Genomic DNA, 16,990 nt, shown 5'->3' on the forward strand with positions numbered 1-16,990 from the left:
CGTTGGTACGTTGGTGCGCCGGGGCCCTCGGCGGGGTCTCGCCACGCGTGGGGGGGGAGGGGGAGGGGGAGGGGCCGCCGCGTCCCGTCCCGTCCCGTCCCGTCCCGTCCCGCGCGCCGCCCGCCGCACTTGGCTGCAGCCTGGAGCGCTTCCCGTCAGTCACGCCCCCTCGCACAGGATGTATCCCATATAAGGATATCTGCGTCAGTGGGTTCCCGAGCCCGGCCGTACCACTCCGCGCAGGGGGGGGAACCCCGCCACCGCCGCCCCCCGCGCGCCGGCCGCGAGGCTTCCTCCGCCCCGGCGGCCGCCTCCCGCCCCTCGTCACGGCTCTCTTCCGCGTGAGGCGGCGGCGGGCGGCGCGCGGGGCGGCCCCGGGGGCGGCGCGGAGCGGGCGCGGGGCGGGCGGCCCCCCCGCGGGCGCGGGTGGCGCGTCCCCGGTGACGTCGCCAGGAGGGTATAAAAGGGAGGCGCCGCGCGGTACTCCAGCAGCAGAGGCAGCCCCGGCGGCGGAGCGGAGAGACGCGCGGCGCGGACCGGACAGAGGGACGCACGCAGCCGGCCCCCTCCTCGCCTCCTCCCCAAGGGCGCTCCGCTGCCACTGCATCACTCCACACCGCCGGCTTGCGCGCACCGAGCCGACATGATGTACCAGGGCTTCGCCGGAGAGTACGAGGCGCCCTCCTCCCGCTGCAGCAGCGCTTCCCCGGCCGGGGACAGCCTCACCTACTACCCCTCCCCGGCGGACTCCTTCTCCAGCATGGGCTCTCCTGTCAACTCGCAGGTGAGGCGCCGGGCACGCCGGCTGCGCCCTCGCCGCGGGGCGAGAGCACCCGGGAGGGGACGGGACGGCACGGCACGGCACGGGACCGCGGGAGGGGAGCGGGCGGCGCGGTGCGGTGCCCGGCGGTGCCCGCGGAGGAGGGCAGGCCGCGGCGGGCTGCCCCCGGGCTGGGCGGAGGGAGCGGCGCCGGTGCCGCGGCGGGGCGGGCGGGGGGAGCCGTGGCCTGGGCCGCGCTCTGCGGAGGGTGTGTAAAGCGGCTTCATTGATAAAACGCGAGTTCATTGAGGAGACTCCGGAGCAGCGTCTGCGTCAGCGCGGACGTCAGAGATATTTATAACAGGCTGCTCTCGTGTGGAGCCGGCGCTGGCAGCGCGGCGCCGCGGCCGGCGCGGCCCCGGGGGCGGCGGGGAGCGGTCCGGGCGCCCCGCTGACGGCAGCCCGCCCCTTCCTCTGTCCCGCAGGACTTCTGCACCGACCTGGCCGTCTCCAGCGCCAGCTTCGTGCCCACGGTGACGGCCATCTCCACCAGCCCCGACCTGCAGTGGCTGGTGCAGCCCACTCTCATCTCCTCGGTGGCACCCTCCCAGAGCCGCGGGCACCCCTACGGCGTGTCGGCGCCCGCCCCCGCCGCCTACTCCCGCCCCGCAGTGCTGAAGGCGCCGGGCGGCCGCGGGCAGAGCATCGGCCGCAGGGGCAAAGTCGAGCAGGTGAGCGGGGACCGGGGTTATTGAGGGGTATGTAGGGCGGAAGGGGGGGGGGGGGGGGCGCGCGGCCAGCGGGCTGCCCCGGCCGGGGGGCACCGGGCTGGCGGCGGGACTGAGCGGCCTCTCTCTGCCCGCAGCTGTCCCCGGAGGAGGAGGAGAAGAGAAGGATCCGCCGGGAAAGGAACAAGATGGCAGCGGCCAAGTGCCGCAACCGGCGGCGGGAGCTCACTGACACGCTGCAGGCGGTAAGTGCTGCCCGGGAGGCGGGGGGGGAGGGGGAAGGGGGGGGTACCCGGGGGTGGGGGTGGCAAGAGGAGGGGTACTCCAGCCGGGGGTGATGCCGGCCCTGGCTGACAACCCTGCTCTCTCTGTAGGAGACCGACCAGCTGGAGGAGGAGAAGTCTGCGCTGCAGGCAGAGATAGCTAACCTGCTGAAGGAGAAGGAGAAGCTGGAGTTCATCCTGGCAGCCCACCGGCCCGCCTGCAAGATGCCCGAGGAGCTGCGGTTCTCTGAGGAGCTGGCGGCCGCCACTGCGCTGGACCTGGGCACCCCCAGCCCCCCCGTCGCCGAGGAGGCTGCCTTCGCCCTGCCGCTGATGGCTGAGGCGCCGCCGGCCGTGCCGCCCAAGGAGACCAGCGGTGGCGGGCTGGAGCTCAAGGCTGAGCCCTTCGACGAGCTGCTTTTCTCCACGGGGCCGCAGGAGGCCTCCCGCTCCGTGCCCGACATGGACCTGCCCGGGGCCTCCTCCTTCTATGCGTCGGACTGGGAGTCGCTGGGCGCCGGGACCAGCGGTGAGCTGGAGCCCCTCTGCACCCCTGTGGTGACCTGCACCCCGTGCCCCAGCACCTACACCTCCACCTTCGTCTTCACCTACCCTGAGGCGGACGCCTTCCCCAGCTGTGCTGCCGCACACCGGAAGGGCAGCAGCAGCAATGAGCCCTCGTCTGACTCCCTCAGCTCCCCCACCCTCCTGGCCTTGTGAGGGGCTCCAGCATTGACTGACCTGCCGGGCCCCCTCCCCTGCCCGTGCACCCCCACGGACTTGCCGCTGCGCCCCATGGGGCTCCCCGGGCCTGGGGAGGGCCCCGCCACCGCCACCCCCCCCATCTGGCCTGGTGCCCTGGGGCCTGGCAGAGCGCCCTGTACTGAGGCCTCGTACCTCTTCCAGAGATGTAGCAAATCGCATGGAGTTTGTCTCATCCCCAATGGCCCATCCATGAGAGCTGGTAGTCTGTAGCATGTCCCACATGGCTGGGTAGGTGACTCCCTCCCCTCCTTAGTATCACTAGCATTAACTAATTAATCTCTTGGTTTTAAATGATTGGAATTTAACCTGGTGCTGGGTATCTCCAACTCGTATCTAGTGCAGCTGATTAACAATAACTACTGTGTTCCTGGCAATATCGTGTTCTGATGACTTAGCAACGACCCATCTTACGTGGGGGGAAAGAGACTCTATTTTATTTTCTAGTAGGTAGATAAATAGCTATATCCATGTACTGTAGTTCTACATTGATGTTCATTGTAACTTTACTGATCATGCATTGTTGAGGTGGTCTGAATGTTCTGACATAAGTTTTCCATGAAAACGTTTTTTATTGTGTTTTTAATTTATTTATTAAGATGGATTCTCAGATATTTATATTTTTATTTTATTTTTTTCTACCTTGAGGTCTTTTTTGACATGTGGAAAGTGAATTTGGATGAAACTTAAGCATTGTTTGCTTATTATTGTTCAGAGACATTGTCAATAAAAGCATTTAAGTTGACTGCTGGAGCTGTCCTTGCGTTACCTTTTGCACTGCTTTCCTGTGACCCTGAAGGGTTTGCTATCCTCTAATTTAGGCTGGGCTTATAACCTGCAGGCTGGTGCTGGCTGCCTGAGGCATAGGGCGCATCAGGGCAGGAATACTATTAAGGCCAGACCTGTCCTTGCCCTGGTGTTAGTCAGGGCTGGCTGTGGCTACGCCCTTCCCACCCATCCTGGTGGGCAGCGGGGTCATGCCTTATGGCCTTCCCTGTCTGAGCTGTCTGCGTCTGGTCCCCTCCTTGCTCCTCTGTGCCTCTGCATGCCACCTGCTGTGGCCTTTCAGGGACAAGCTGGAGGCCTCACTGGAAAGGAGGGAAAAAGAGCAGGTGAGTTCATGCCTCTGAATCAGGGAGGCCATCTCCAGGCTGGGGTCTACCTGGTGATTTGCATGTGCCTAACAGCCCAACTTCTTCCTGCCTGGGGAGGGGTGGACACGCACCCTGGCTCTGGGTGCCTCTGGACTTGGTCTGGCACTTCTAGGAGCAGCTACAGACTACGGCCTTCTGGTCACGAGGGGAGGAGAAATGCTCATGCACTTTCTTCTCACTTTGGGCTGAGTGATATAAGCAGAACACTGACCCTTTCCTTGCCCCTCATTTTCTATTAAAGCTAGCCCAGCCTGTGAATGAATATGAGTTATGGCAAACAGCCCACGTGCTCTGGGAACATGTTCCCTCCCTGGGGTCTGTGCAGCATGGCCTCTCCTTCCCGAGTTAGTTTAGGGGGGCTGCTATCCTCTGCCATTCCTGCTGCTTGTGCAGTGAAATGTGCCCCTCTGGCAGGACAGAAGCTGGGGTGGGTTGCCCCTGCGTGCAGAGCACTACTCTGCTCCCTCCCTAATGCTCACACATGAAGAGTCGCATGAGAGCAGCGAGGCCTCCCCGATGGCCTCCAGCCCTGTCACTCCAGCTCTTAAGAACTCCTTTCTCAAGGTGGAGACAAAGATGCCACCTGCGCTGGCACCTGTGTCCAGCTGAAGGCCACCTTGACACTGTGCTCTCAGGCAATCTCTGCTGGCTGGAGGTTTCTCTGGTGTTCAGGGCTGGGTTTGTGTAGCTCCACATTTCCTGGTCACTGCAGCAGGCTCTGCTTTCTTCACCCCTTCCCTAATCAGAACACGCACAGGATGTATCTCATCTCAACAGTGCGTATTGCAGCTTCATGGCTTGCTCAACAAGGCCTGCCCTGTGCAAAAGCAAATATTACGTGTGCAGCTTCCTGTCTTTCAACATTAAGCTGGAGGCAGCGCTGACAACCGACCAAGAATGACCCCAGTTGCTACTGAGGTGCCACCCACTGAGAAGCAGCCACTTTCACATTGCCACTCGAGTTTACAAGGGCAACACCCAGGCGCAGCAAATGCACAGTAGTGCTGACCCCTGAAGCAGTCATGTAGGTGTAGCTGCAAGAGAGCGAGACTTACGTGACAAGTAACCCCGTGAAGTCAGTAAATCTGGAATCACAACCTGCCTTCCGCTGAAAGACCATCACGTTCGGAGCTTCAGAGATCTTTGAGAGCCCACGTATGCTGTTGAAATCACCAGATGTTCAGCAGAGAGGCAGAAAGGGGCAGGGGTCTGTAGAGTCCCAAAATGCCATACAGTCCCCTCAAAGTAGGTGGAGTGATGCTGGCCCCGTTATCTCTCATGATCACTGGACAGGTTAAAGCAAAGTCCAGTGCTGAATTCTGAGAGGCAGCAGTCCTGCAGCCTAACTGAGGCTTTTCTTTCTCACAGCAAGCACCAAGTGTGTCAGCTTTTGCATTTGTTACACAATGATGTCAAACTCAGGGGTGGCACTACATGAGACACGTTACATTTAACCCCAGGCTCCAGCCCTACTCTTTGCCTTCAGCCTGGGACGATCCAGGATGTGCCAGATAAAATTTATGGCATGTCATGGATATGATTTATCTGTTTCCTAGCATTTCAGAACTCTAGAGTGAAATCTCACTTAAATCAGTGGGAATCTTGCCACTAACTTCAACTGAGCCATGAGAGGGAGTAACGCAGCAATCTCTGCTTGGAACGGATTACATGCATGTGTCTCAATTATAAGCTCTATCTGAAACATCACACAGATATCAGTACAAAGCTTTGTGAAACAAAACAATGGAACGAGATAAGACAAGCAGGTAATGCTCGCATTACTTCTGACGCCTCCTGTGCTCCTGATCCCATTGAGGGCAGCGGTGCAATTAATTGTTAGAAATGAAACTGCCACACAACGCAAGGAATAGTGGAATTGTTATCACGGATTACAAAAAGTAGAGCTGTAAAACAACATGAAGAGCCTTAAACACGTTTATAGTAGAATAAAGAAGGGCGGCACTGCAAAGCAACCCCGGATACAGGAGGGTGCTGCGGATCCACGACTGCTTCGATGCTGACAGAAGCTGCAGTCCCGACACGTTCCTGTGCACCTCCCCTCACCCCTCGTCTCCGGCGCTCCTGCCCCCAGGCCGCGGCGGGGCGGCCCCTCTCCCCCGCACGCCTGGGGGCCGGGCGCAGGGGCCCGAGCTGGCACCGCTGCCGATACCTGAAATCACCGCGTTGGTCCCCGCCGCCGGGCCAGCCCCAGCGCGACCCCGCGGGGCTCTCTCACGGGGCCGGGTGAACGGCGGGCGGCGGAGAGGCCCGGAGCGGGGCTGAGGCGGGCCTTCCCCGGGACCCTCCGCGCTGGCCAGGGGCCGTGGGAGCGCTCCCGGGGGCCGGGGCGCAGCTCCCGGGCCCGCCTCGCCGCAGGCACAGCCGCCCTCCCCTCAGGCGGCCGGTGGGTCGCCCGGGCCCCACCGCCCTCCCCGGCCCGGTCGGCGCAGGCCGCGGGGCGCTGCGGGGGCGGCGGCCACCGCCACCTCCTCCTTCTCCGCCGCCGCCGGCGCCGCCGCCCCGGGCCGCGCCGAGCCCCGCCGCGCCTGCGCGCCCGCCGTCGTGTTTACTGTTTGGTTGCCAAGGCGCCGCGCGGCGGGCGCGTCAGGGACGTGACGTCCCGCTCCCCGCGGAGACGCTACGAGCCAACGCCATGACGCAAGTACTTCCGGCCGTGCCCATATATGGCAAAGCGGCGGCGGCCCTCTTTCCGTGGCGGGCGCTGGGAGTCGGTTCGCGCGTGCGGCTCTGCGGCGGGAAGGTTCCAGAAGGGAGGGGGGCGCGCGAGGACCGGGCCGTTGGCCCAACGGCCGGCGCGCGGGGCGGGCGGCCATGTTCCTCAGCCTCGCCCGGGCGCTGCCCGGCCTTGCCCTGGCAGCGTCCCCACAGCCGGGGCCGCCGTTCACTGTCTTGCCCCAGCCTGGAGAAGGCGCGAAGCCCGTGGCTGAGCTCTGTGCGGGGGCTTCTCGCGGGTGGGCGCCTGTGGTGGGCTGGCAAGGCTGCGTGGGCTCCGCTACCCCTCCTCCGGCACTCTGTCCCCTTTGCGGGGGTGAGGTGTTGGGAGAAGGAACGGGAGCTTCCCTGGCTCCCCGTAGTGCTGGGTGCTGAATCCCAGAGGGGTTCACAGGTGACAGTTTGTAGCTCTCGCTGTCCTTAACTAGGTTTCCCCAGCATCACCTCTCTGCCCACAAATCTCCATGATGAGCTCTTAGCTGGAAGAATTGACCCGTGGCAGCGGAAAATCAAAAGTGATATAACTCGACTTAACGTTAAAAAAAAAAAGCATGATAACAATTAGCTTTTATCTTCATATGGAATTAGGTGAAAGAAAATAATTACCACTCTTTTACTGCACTTGCAGTGCAAGAGCTACCCTATGAAACCTGACTTCAGTGTAGCAGGGTGACCAGGCACCCGTATCCTTGAACATTTGTTCTGCCGGTTCTCTTGTCATTTGTTTTGTTGTTACTTTGCCAATAAATCTGACTCTTCTGCTTTCGGTCAAAATAGAACAGGAAGCCTGCCAAAAAAGTTGTCAGAGCCGGTGGACAGTCAAAAATAAATGGATTGTTCAGAGGAGATAAGGTTCTAGAAAAAAATTAAATTAGTATTTTGTTCTGTGCTCACTGTAGAGGAACTTAAGCAGATTCCTGTGCTTATACTTGATTTTGTGAAAGATTTATCAGAGGGTATGTCTCAAGCTGAAGTGTCTGTAGAAAAGGTTATGAAATAAACAGCTAAAATAAAAAGTGTTGAACAGTTGGACTGCATGATATTCATCCAAGAGTTCTAAGAGAAGTCAAGATTTAAATAGCTGAGCTGCTTGCTAATGGTTATGTGTAACATCTCATTTAGAAGCACTTTGATAGCAGAGAATGGGAAGATAGTTAATTAAAAAAAGTGGCTAGAAAAGTTCTGGAGAGCTGCTGAGCAATGAGCCTGTTATCTGTACCAGGCAACTTAATGAAAACTGTGTAAAAAGGCAAACTAGTGGGCACAGGGAGAAAATGGTGTACCAGGAGAGTTGGCAGAGCTTTTCTAAAGAGAAGTCCTGGCCTCACACGTCATTTGGAGTCTTGTGAGGAGTTGGCAAAGCATGTGGACAGGAGAGATGCAGCTGATGTCGCCTACTTGGGTTTCTAAAAAGCATTCAACAAAATCTATCAGCAAAAGCTTCTGAAGAAACTGTGGAGTAAGAGAAGTTTTCACGTGGGTCGATGACACTGGGTTAAAGACAGGTTGCTGTAAGACAGAGCAAAAATATTTTCTCGGTGGAAGGAGTCGATATGTGAAGTTCCACAAGGATCTGAATTGGAGCTTGTGGTCTGAGAGGAACTTCAGTAAAACTTCACATTACAAGGTGAGTGGGTGATGCAATTTGATGTACATAAATGTAAATTGTTTCAAATGGGAGATAAGCAATCCTAACTTTAAATATCCGGGAACAGCCTAGAAGCTGATTTATCACTTAGGAACAAGATCATAGCATAATAGTTCTGTGAAAATCTCAGCTCAAGGCTTGGTAAATGAGCAAATCAAATGTTAGGAGGTAAGAAAGAAGAGCTAGAGAACAAAGCAGAGAGCATCATTATGGCACAGGGTAAATCCGTGGTGTGCCAGTGCTTTGAATGCTGTGTACAGTTCTGATCTTCAGAAGGATGTAGAGCACTGCAAGAGGTGCAGAGAAGTGAATAGGTGTTCTGAGGGGTGGAGCAGCTTCTGGGTGAGAAACATTGATTAACTAGGACTCTTCGGCTTTACAGAGACACAAGTGAGGGCAGGTTTCTTTCAACATAAGAATGATATGCATCAAATGGAACTTGGGGAAAACATGGGATAAAACCAGACTTGACAAGGTTGCTCATTCCATATTGTGGTTACTTGTGGAAAATCTTGTTGCATGATTTTGTGGATACTACAAGGGTTTTTTTGAGCTGAAAAGAAGTCCAGAAAACAGAAGAAAAAGCTAATGAGGACTATTAAATACAAAAATAACCCCTTTGGCTGTGGAAATCCTGATTTTTGTAAATTTCTGGGGCCTTGGGGAATACCGCGGGGAGGCAGCACTACACCCTGACTTTGTCCTTACAACCTTCTTCAGGTGGTTGCTGTCAGGTAGTGTCAGAAGACTTGCTGATAGCAGAGAGGGGGGAAAAGGTGTGCTTGTTCTCATCAGCTATGACTATTCCTATGTGGGTTTCTAAGTATTTAGCTGAACTTTTGCTCTTATTCCATGCTTCCTTATTGTAATGGTATTTGAAATTTGTTTAAATTACAACAAGATGTGATCTCATATGTCTGTGCTCCTCATCCGTTCAGATCTTTTGCTGATAAGGTTGTTCTTTGACGCTGCTTCCGGCAGGCTTTCCAGACATAGGAGGTAGGCTGGTGACCTGGTGAGGTGCTGAAGTGAAACTAACAACACTCATTCTTCTCATTTGGAAACAGCGGATGTCCACAAGGGACCTGGATATTATATCAACAGGATATCATGGGAAAACAAAAGAAGGTTGTAACAAGCATGTGGACAAAGTATCTATTATTTCCAATTATGGAGCTCTTGTTCTGTCCCCCCCCCGCCCCGCATCTTCGGTCTGCAGAACAACAGATTTTCAGCTCCTCTTCACTGATTATATTTGAGCTTTGTTTTTATACAAATGTTTTGTAACTTGATCCTGTTGGCTAAAGACAACCAGCTGCAACATTAAAGGAGTCATTTTAATTCTGATTGCATCACATCTTCCATTTGGTAAGGATTTAGCTCCTTTTAAATAGCCCATCTTGAATCTTCTTATGCTAGGGAATAAGGGAAGTAAAACCAACTCGTAATACAGTATTTATCTGTTTATGTTTGCAAAACTAAGTATTTGTTTTGAATAGGTAACAGTATTGCAAAGGCCATAAAATACAGTAGCAGTGTCAGTCCTAAAGCATATAATCTGAAATGTACAGGATTCAGATATTACCAGCTTATTGGGTTTTTTAAGTAGAATGTTATTTTGACACTGCTCTGAAGTATAGTGGGTGCTTCAGCATAAGAATGATGCAATTGCTGCTACGAAGCATTTGAACTCTAATTGTAGGAGAAATGACAGTTGCCAGTAGCACACGGTAGAAAGAAGGACAAGCTCTGTTACAGCATTTAAGCATGTGGTATGGCAATTGAATTAAAATAGTAACGTAACCTAATGATGATGTGTCACTAACCTCGAGGACACCAAGGAAGATAAACCGAAGTAATTTGCTGTCATTACATAAGAGTTGCGTGCAAAGCCAAGAATGGAGTTTCAGCACAGATAAGGATTTCACTCTGAGACTTTCAAAGAATTCAGCTCTTCACAGCTTTAACTATTCATGGGAGTCTCAGATCCTCGCATCCTCCCCCCTTTTTTTCCTGCTGTTTGCCAGCAAGTTCCAGGTGCCGTAAGCCTGGGTTCCTTGGCTATGCCTGCACTGCTAAATCAAAGCGGGTAGGTAGCAAGCTTGGGCATTGGGCTGCTGATTTTCCACCCTGCCCTATTGCATAGTAATAACTCTGGTCCCTGTAACAGTCTTGGCCTGTGTCAACTAGCAATCTCTAAGGTGGTGCTTGAGCATGGTTCAGAGGGTAGCGTGTGTCTGATGAGCAGAGAGCAAGACTATGTGAAACCGGGCTCCCTCCACTCTGTGGGGTCATCCAGCAATATCCTAGCAGGTTTCATCCTATCAAACACACCTCTGTGCTTTGGCATATGACAAGTCATTTAGCTTCGTGATGTAGATCACCCCTCTGGGCTACAGCGCAGCCCTCGTTTCTTCAATTCTGGGCATTTGAAATAACACCCCTCAAATAATACTTACGCCTTAGGGCTAAAGGGACACCACATGTAGTTTGGAGGTGACCGCAGGAAGTGCTGTGTAGTGTGGATGTGAGTGTACCACCGCCTGGCCCTTCCACCACAGAACAGTTCCTGGCCCTGCTTCATTTGGTATTGTAGATGCTGCCTGTGTCACCACTCTATAAATGAGCTCTGGCAGCTTAGAGGATTTACCTCACTGTAAGGGTTCTGTAAGGTGTTCAGTGCTCCAAAAGGAATCCTGATGACTGCAGTGTTGGGTAAGCTACCCCCAAATCATCCTAAATATTGGTGGGATTTAAGGGCAACATGAACTAATGTTTTTCACTGAAAGGTAGATACGTAGCTGTAATTGGAGACAAATACAGTGGAATAACACACAAGGAAACATGTTACTCTACCTGGTTGTTTATCTTCAGGATCTTTGTTTCAGTCTGCGAGCTGAGGGGCATGGCAAACTGATGGGATGGTTTCCACAGCTTTTAGAACTGCAGAATGATGCTCATACAAGCTACCTCCCCCAGAAGGGATGCTCCCAATTAGGAGCATTTATTTGGGAAAAGTTTTATGTATACTCTATATACCTCTACATTCCTAGGGACCCTACTGAGGGCAAATGCTTCGCTGGGTATGGCTTCTGGCTTTTAGTCCCAGCACATTTAGTCAAGACCTGAACTTGTAATTGCCCCTTTTGTTGTAGCTTTAGTCCTTGTTGCGGAAAGTACTACAGGAGTGCAAGACTCTCGCTTGTTACACCAGAGCAGGATTAATGTGGCTTCTTGATAAACCTGTCATATAATGTAAACATAAGTCATCTTTGCCAAGAGGGCTTCAGCATGCCAGATTTGAAATGTTTCAACTTTTTTCATAATTTTTAGAACCTATAATTTGAAAAACATTTTACTGTGCAAGTATTTTCACACCAAAAATAAATGCAGCTTATTTGCTGATTCTTTATAGAGAGCAGATATTAAGACGACAGTTCTGGAGTCGGCGATATTTGTGTGTTTGTGATCAAAGTGCCAACCAATTCCATTTGCTGGATATGTGGAACTGAGTATAATCAATTATCAATAATCAAACCCCAGCAAAATATCCTTTTTGCAAACCACTTTATGACCAAAGTCTGCATTATTTTTCCTCTCCATGTCACATTGTCACTTGCTATTGTAACATCAGACGTTGGCTGCTGCTGAAGGCCTGAACTGTTGCATGCATGTGAGAATGATTATCACAGCTAATTTCAGGCACGTGTAGTTGCGCAGGGAATGATCTCACAGCCTCCAATCTTGTCTTAAATATAGCTTAATTACTGGATATTGCATGGCAGATTGTGCCCTGCAGGTGATCAGGCACAGAATGTGGTAAAGACCATCTCTGACTCTTAACGAAAGGTTTGTATTTCCTTTTAAGATACATCATGCACTGAAATAATCATATGTGTTTATGGAGACAAAGTATTTATTATATAATGATTTCCACCTGAGGATCTCAGAGCTCCTTATGGACACTAACGATTGAAGTGTTCTGTTCTATCCTGCAGCTTACCATGAGCCGTTCAGAGCAGCATCTGAGTACTTTCCCATTAACCTCAAATGTGACTAATACGCAAATGTGTGGTTTGTTCCCCTCTCCTCTCCCCAGCGGATTCTGTGTTGCGGTGTGTTTGCATTACGGGTGACGGCAGCATAGCTTGCAGTCTGGAGGGGCAGGTATTGAAGAGTCCTTAGTCCCTAGGGAGCTCATTCTCTAAATTTGGACAGGTCCTTGGAAAATGGAGTCTCTTGCACAGGCAAGCATTACGTTATTGCAGAGTCTTCTTGTGCCAGAGGGTCAGAGTTGTTGCCTACAGTCTATCCTGGTGTTTCAGGAGACCTTTTTTTTGATGTGCTGGTGCAAGGCCACTGAGTCCCTTGAAGGTGACAAGCTCAGCTTTTCACTGACTCAATTAGCTGTCCCCCAGAACCATATGAAGCAGGTGAAGAGCGTGATCCTATCTTAATAACCAGGTAAATTGAGGCACGGAAACTACAGTTTCAGGATAGCTTAAATCAATCTACATGTGTGGTCCTGCTATCTTCTCTGCTCCCATCCATGTGATACTGTTTCCTTCCTGGCTTCTACACAGTTACTTGTCTGACCTCTCAATGAAATGGTTCAGGAAGTTACACTGGCACCACAAACATATTTATGTGGGAGGGTTCAGTTCCAGCTGGTCTGAGTCCCTGACCCAAGTTACTGCAGGATCAGTCAAATGCTAATACCAGAGCAATGGAAGAGGCAGATCTTGTAGCTGACAGAGCTGTATAAACTCCTGTGGAACAGCATATTGAGGGCATAAGCGATTTGCCTAGATTCAGTTTAGAGTGCTGACTCTTCAGAGTGTGTGCTAAAATCCTAATGTTTTACCACGAAGGTGGTCAAACACTGGAGCAGGTTGCCCAGAGAGGTTGTGGAACCTCCAGCCTTGGAGGTCATCAGAACTTGACTGGCTGAGGCCCTGAGCAGCCTCCTCTAACTGACCCTGCTTTGAGCAGGGTTGGGCTTGGTGGCCTCCAGAGACCCCTTCCAACCTATGTGATGCATTGAGTCTATGATCAGCGGGATCAGTTGCGTCAGGGAGAGTAGGGGAGTAATGCACTGGTGGTGTGTGTGAAAGCAGCCGAGTGGTAACCCACAGGCTTTGTGGCAAGGAACTACTCCAGATGTATGAAACGTCTCTATGTATATGTATGAGCATCTCTAAGGTGTGGATGACATGCTCCAACAGATGTAACTAGCAGTTTAAAATACCATCTTTGCTGTCTGTGGTGGGTTGCTAGCTCTCCCAGATGACAAAAAGGAGCCTGTGTGTACCCTCCCCCGTCCCCAGTGCCATCAGCTAACCAAGCGACTGAGGAAAGGGGCTTGTGCAGACCTCCCCAATGCCTAGTGACAAAAGCTGAAGTTCCCATTCCTTTCTGCCTCCCCTGGAAGGGGTGTGTTAACCCAGGCCAGGACAGCAGGATGGAGAGGCTGGCATGGGAATGCCTGAAACCACCCAGCCGGTTGCATCAATGCACGAGTCAGACCCCTGAGGCAGCGCTTTTAGGCTCAGCCGCCTCTAAACCCAGGTCTTTAGGGTCCTGAGACTTCCATTCACTGGGGTTTCTCTCCCCCGTGTCTGATATTCCATACGTGCCATCTGTGGATAAAGTGCCATAGCTTAAACCAATATGCTATAGTTTTTGCTGGAACTGACAGAAGCGTACAAATGTCTTTGTGGCCTTGGTGTTCAGTTTCATGATGGATGTGAGCATGATCCTGAGCTGTAGTAAAATGGCACAGGGCTGCCTGTGTCTCCTGGGTTTTGGCAGTCCCCTCCAGGTCCTGTGTCAGTGGAAGAGTCTTGGTGCTACTTAGGATTTCATCATCCCAGTGCCTGGAGTCATGTGGTTATGTAAGAATTTAAATTTTGGGTTTTGTTAAGCATGTGTTTAGATCTCGAGATCAAGGAGGAGAGTTGGGCAATATGAACTCTGTAGCCCCAGACGCTTGAAGCAACAAGCAACATTCAACGTAAGCTTACAGCAGCAATATCGAGCCAATCTCGGGAGTTAACTGGGCATCTGGCTCGTGGGCTGGCACCCGTGGGTGCAGCCGGCTGGGCAGCCCCCTCCACCTGACTCCCCGGCTGAAGAAAACGCCCCCCAGCCTCTCCGTGCCTCGGCCGGGTCCCCGCCCAAGTCCCCTCCTGAGACCCGCGCTCCCCGGCGGCTGCTCAGCGCCTCGTGTCGCCGCGCCCGGCTGGCGGCTCCCCGCCTGGGCTCTCCCGGCCGTGCCCCTTCCCTGCCCGGTACGAGCGTCCCGCAGTGCCCTCTGTTGGCCGGTGGCTGGCCGGGTCCCTGCCCCGCTTGCCTGGGCTGGGCACTCGTAACTGCAGCCCTGGGCAGTCCCGGCAGGTTTTTGCAGCCTTGCAGGAATGCTGCTGGTCCGGTGGGTGAGTTTGCATTCCTCGCCTTTCACTGCTCCCTGCTGGTCTCCAGGAAGCTGAGCACTGGGGGAGAAAAGCAGAAGCGGCTACTTCTAGTTGAGGAGTATTGAATCAGGATGCTCTGACCCCGGAGGTCATTACTCCAGCCCCTGGCTCGAAGCAGGTTGAACAAGAGTGTGTTGCTCACTGCATTGTCCAGTTGGGTTTTGAATGTCACTGGGAATGGAGGTTCCACAGCCTTTCTGGGCAACTTGGTCCAGTGTTTGACCACCCTCATAGTAAAAAATCAGGATCTTGGGGGCATGCTTTGAAGAGTTCCCCCACTGTGTTCCCAAACTTTTTATAAATTCCAAACATTTTTTCAGCAAAGTGGCTCCTCAGCCAGGCGGCACCCTCTACTGTAGCATGGAGTTTTTCCCTCCCAGGCAGGGGACTTTGCATTTGATTTTTTTTGAACTTCATGAGGTTCCTACCAGCCATTTATCCAGCATATTGGGACTCCTCTAAGTAGTAGCCCTACTCTCCGAGTCTATCAACCACTACCCCTGATTTGGTACTGTGCATAAATTTGCTGGCCATATGCTTTGTCACATTGTTCAGGGTGTTAATAAAGGCATCACAGAGTATTGGTCCCGGTACTGACCCCTGAGAGATGCTGCTCAACTCCACTGGTTGTCACTTGGACTTTGTAACTGCTGATCAGCTTTGAGCTTGGTGGTCCAGCCGGTTTTCAACCAACCTCATTATTCATGTACCCAGTGACTATCTCACTAATTTGGTTGTAAGAATACTAGGGGAAATGGCATTGAGAGCCTCACTAAAGTCAATCTAAATTGCTGGCTCAATCAGAACCAAAGGGCTGATGCTCCCAGTGCAGCAGCCTGCTTTGCCAGCTGCCCCAGACAGACCCTCCAGTCCTCTCCACAAAACCTCTACCCCAGTCACTCACCTGATCCCATCTCCCATCTGCACTGACACTGCTCTCAGGCTGCCCTCCTCGCTCTCCCCCATCTGCTTTCCAACAATTACCGAGCCTCACAAGGGTGCTTCTTGGGGCGGGACCAGGTGGGCAGGTAGACTTTTCATGGAACAGATAGGTTGTTGATACATGGCCAGACTTGCTCTCAGAGTCCTTTGCCTTGCTGTGTATCTGCTGTGCAGTCTGATAATTGAAATACCTTTTGATGAAATCTTGTTCTTAATCCTCTCAAATATGTACATGTGCTGATACTGAGTCTAGTTTACTTAATGAAGCTTTGGATAGAGTGGTCTGTTCCTGTAAACACCATGCCGACCAGGGGCCCTGGCAACCTCTTATCAGATTTTGCCCTAGGAAATAGTAAAAAGTCTGAGAGAGATTGTGGGTTTGGGATCTGGCAGAGACTGTGGGGCTGGGGTCTGGCACTTGTGAAAAGTGCTGAAGACTAAAGCACAGCACACAAGGAGCTTGGACTCCCGCAGGCTCGCTAGTCAGGGGAAGAGCTTTGATTTTGTTTATTTTGCAAAGTCTGTTTTTTGACTCTTTGAACTGTGTTCTGCAGGAAGGACTTAGGCAGATCTTGGGCTGAGCCTGTCGTGGGCCAGTGAGAGAGCCCAATACTGAACGGTCGACAGAGGCCGGATCCTTGAAGGAGTGTCTTGCTGTAATTACTGTGCTGGCAGAGGATGTTCAGGTGGCACGGACGCTGAAGGGCTCTTTAGATATAGAGGACGCTGTAGAGCTTGTTGGATTCAAACGTTGTGCTGTGTGTATAAGTTGGGGGTGATTTCTAAAGGAAGTAAAAAGGTAAGAAGATACAGCCCTGGTGGAAGGTACCTCAAAACTTTCTGCACTGCTATTAAATTACTTATGTCCTTGCTGCAAGATGGATAGCAAGAAAAAAGCCCTGTCCATGTATGGCTCATGACATTTATTTCTCATCTTTTGAACCCAGAACAGAAATCCCTGCGTGGCCAGAAGGGAAGTTAGGAGTAAGACTTGGATAAGAGTTTGGGTAACATGTACAGTAAAGCTTCCTGCTCTGTGAGCAGCCGCACTGCAGCCGGTTCTCAAAAGTTAGTTTGTCTTCACTCCTTGCACAGTGGAGGAAGGAAGGCAAGTTAGAAGACTTCTGAACTCAGCACTGACCTGTTACTGCTGCTATCTCTGATGTCCGGGACTTTTACATGGTTGAAGAGTGGGCAGGGGACAGATGCTGAGGGCAACTTGGAAATGGCTGTGGAGAGCTGAGGAGGTGAGGCACCCCGAAGCAGCAGTGTTACGGACATGCCAGGTGCAGCTTTATAAGGGTAGCTTCCTGAGCCTGTAAAGGTCTGTCCAAACCCAATTGACTACTGTGTGATAGGTGCTACAGTGCTTTGTTGGGTCTGTGATTTCTAAGGCATTTCCAGAAACAGTCATGCTTCTAGTTGTTTTTCTTTCCTTGCTCTCATCAAAGAAGCATCTATAGGTTTAAGCTAATCTGATCTCTTGACTTCCCTTGCACCTGACAGTCTGCTATGTCCAGCTGCTCA

General features: G+C 52.6%; 1 protein-coding gene across 1 annotated transcript; it reads left to right on the forward strand.

The window, feature by feature from the left end:
• The first annotated feature begins 505 nt into the window (after positions 1 to 505).
• Positions 506 to 3,258, forward strand: FOS (Fos proto-oncogene, AP-1 transcription factor subunit). Its single transcript, XM_076345128.1, has 4 exons — positions 506 to 784; positions 1,246 to 1,491; positions 1,626 to 1,733; positions 1,863 to 3,258. The coding sequence occupies exons 1-4, from the start codon at positions 644 to 646 to the stop codon at positions 2,469 to 2,471; spliced, it is 1,104 nt and encodes a 367-aa protein (XP_076201243.1). The 5' UTR covers positions 506 to 643; the 3' UTR covers positions 2,472 to 3,258.
• Positions 3,259 to 16,990: the final 13,732 nt, after the last annotated feature.

Source organism: Aptenodytes patagonicus, chromosome 7, assembly GCF_965638725.1.
Source record: "Aptenodytes patagonicus chromosome 7, bAptPat1.pri.cur, whole genome shotgun sequence".
Lineage (NCBI taxonomy): Eukaryota > Metazoa > Chordata > Aves > Sphenisciformes > Spheniscidae > Aptenodytes > Aptenodytes patagonicus.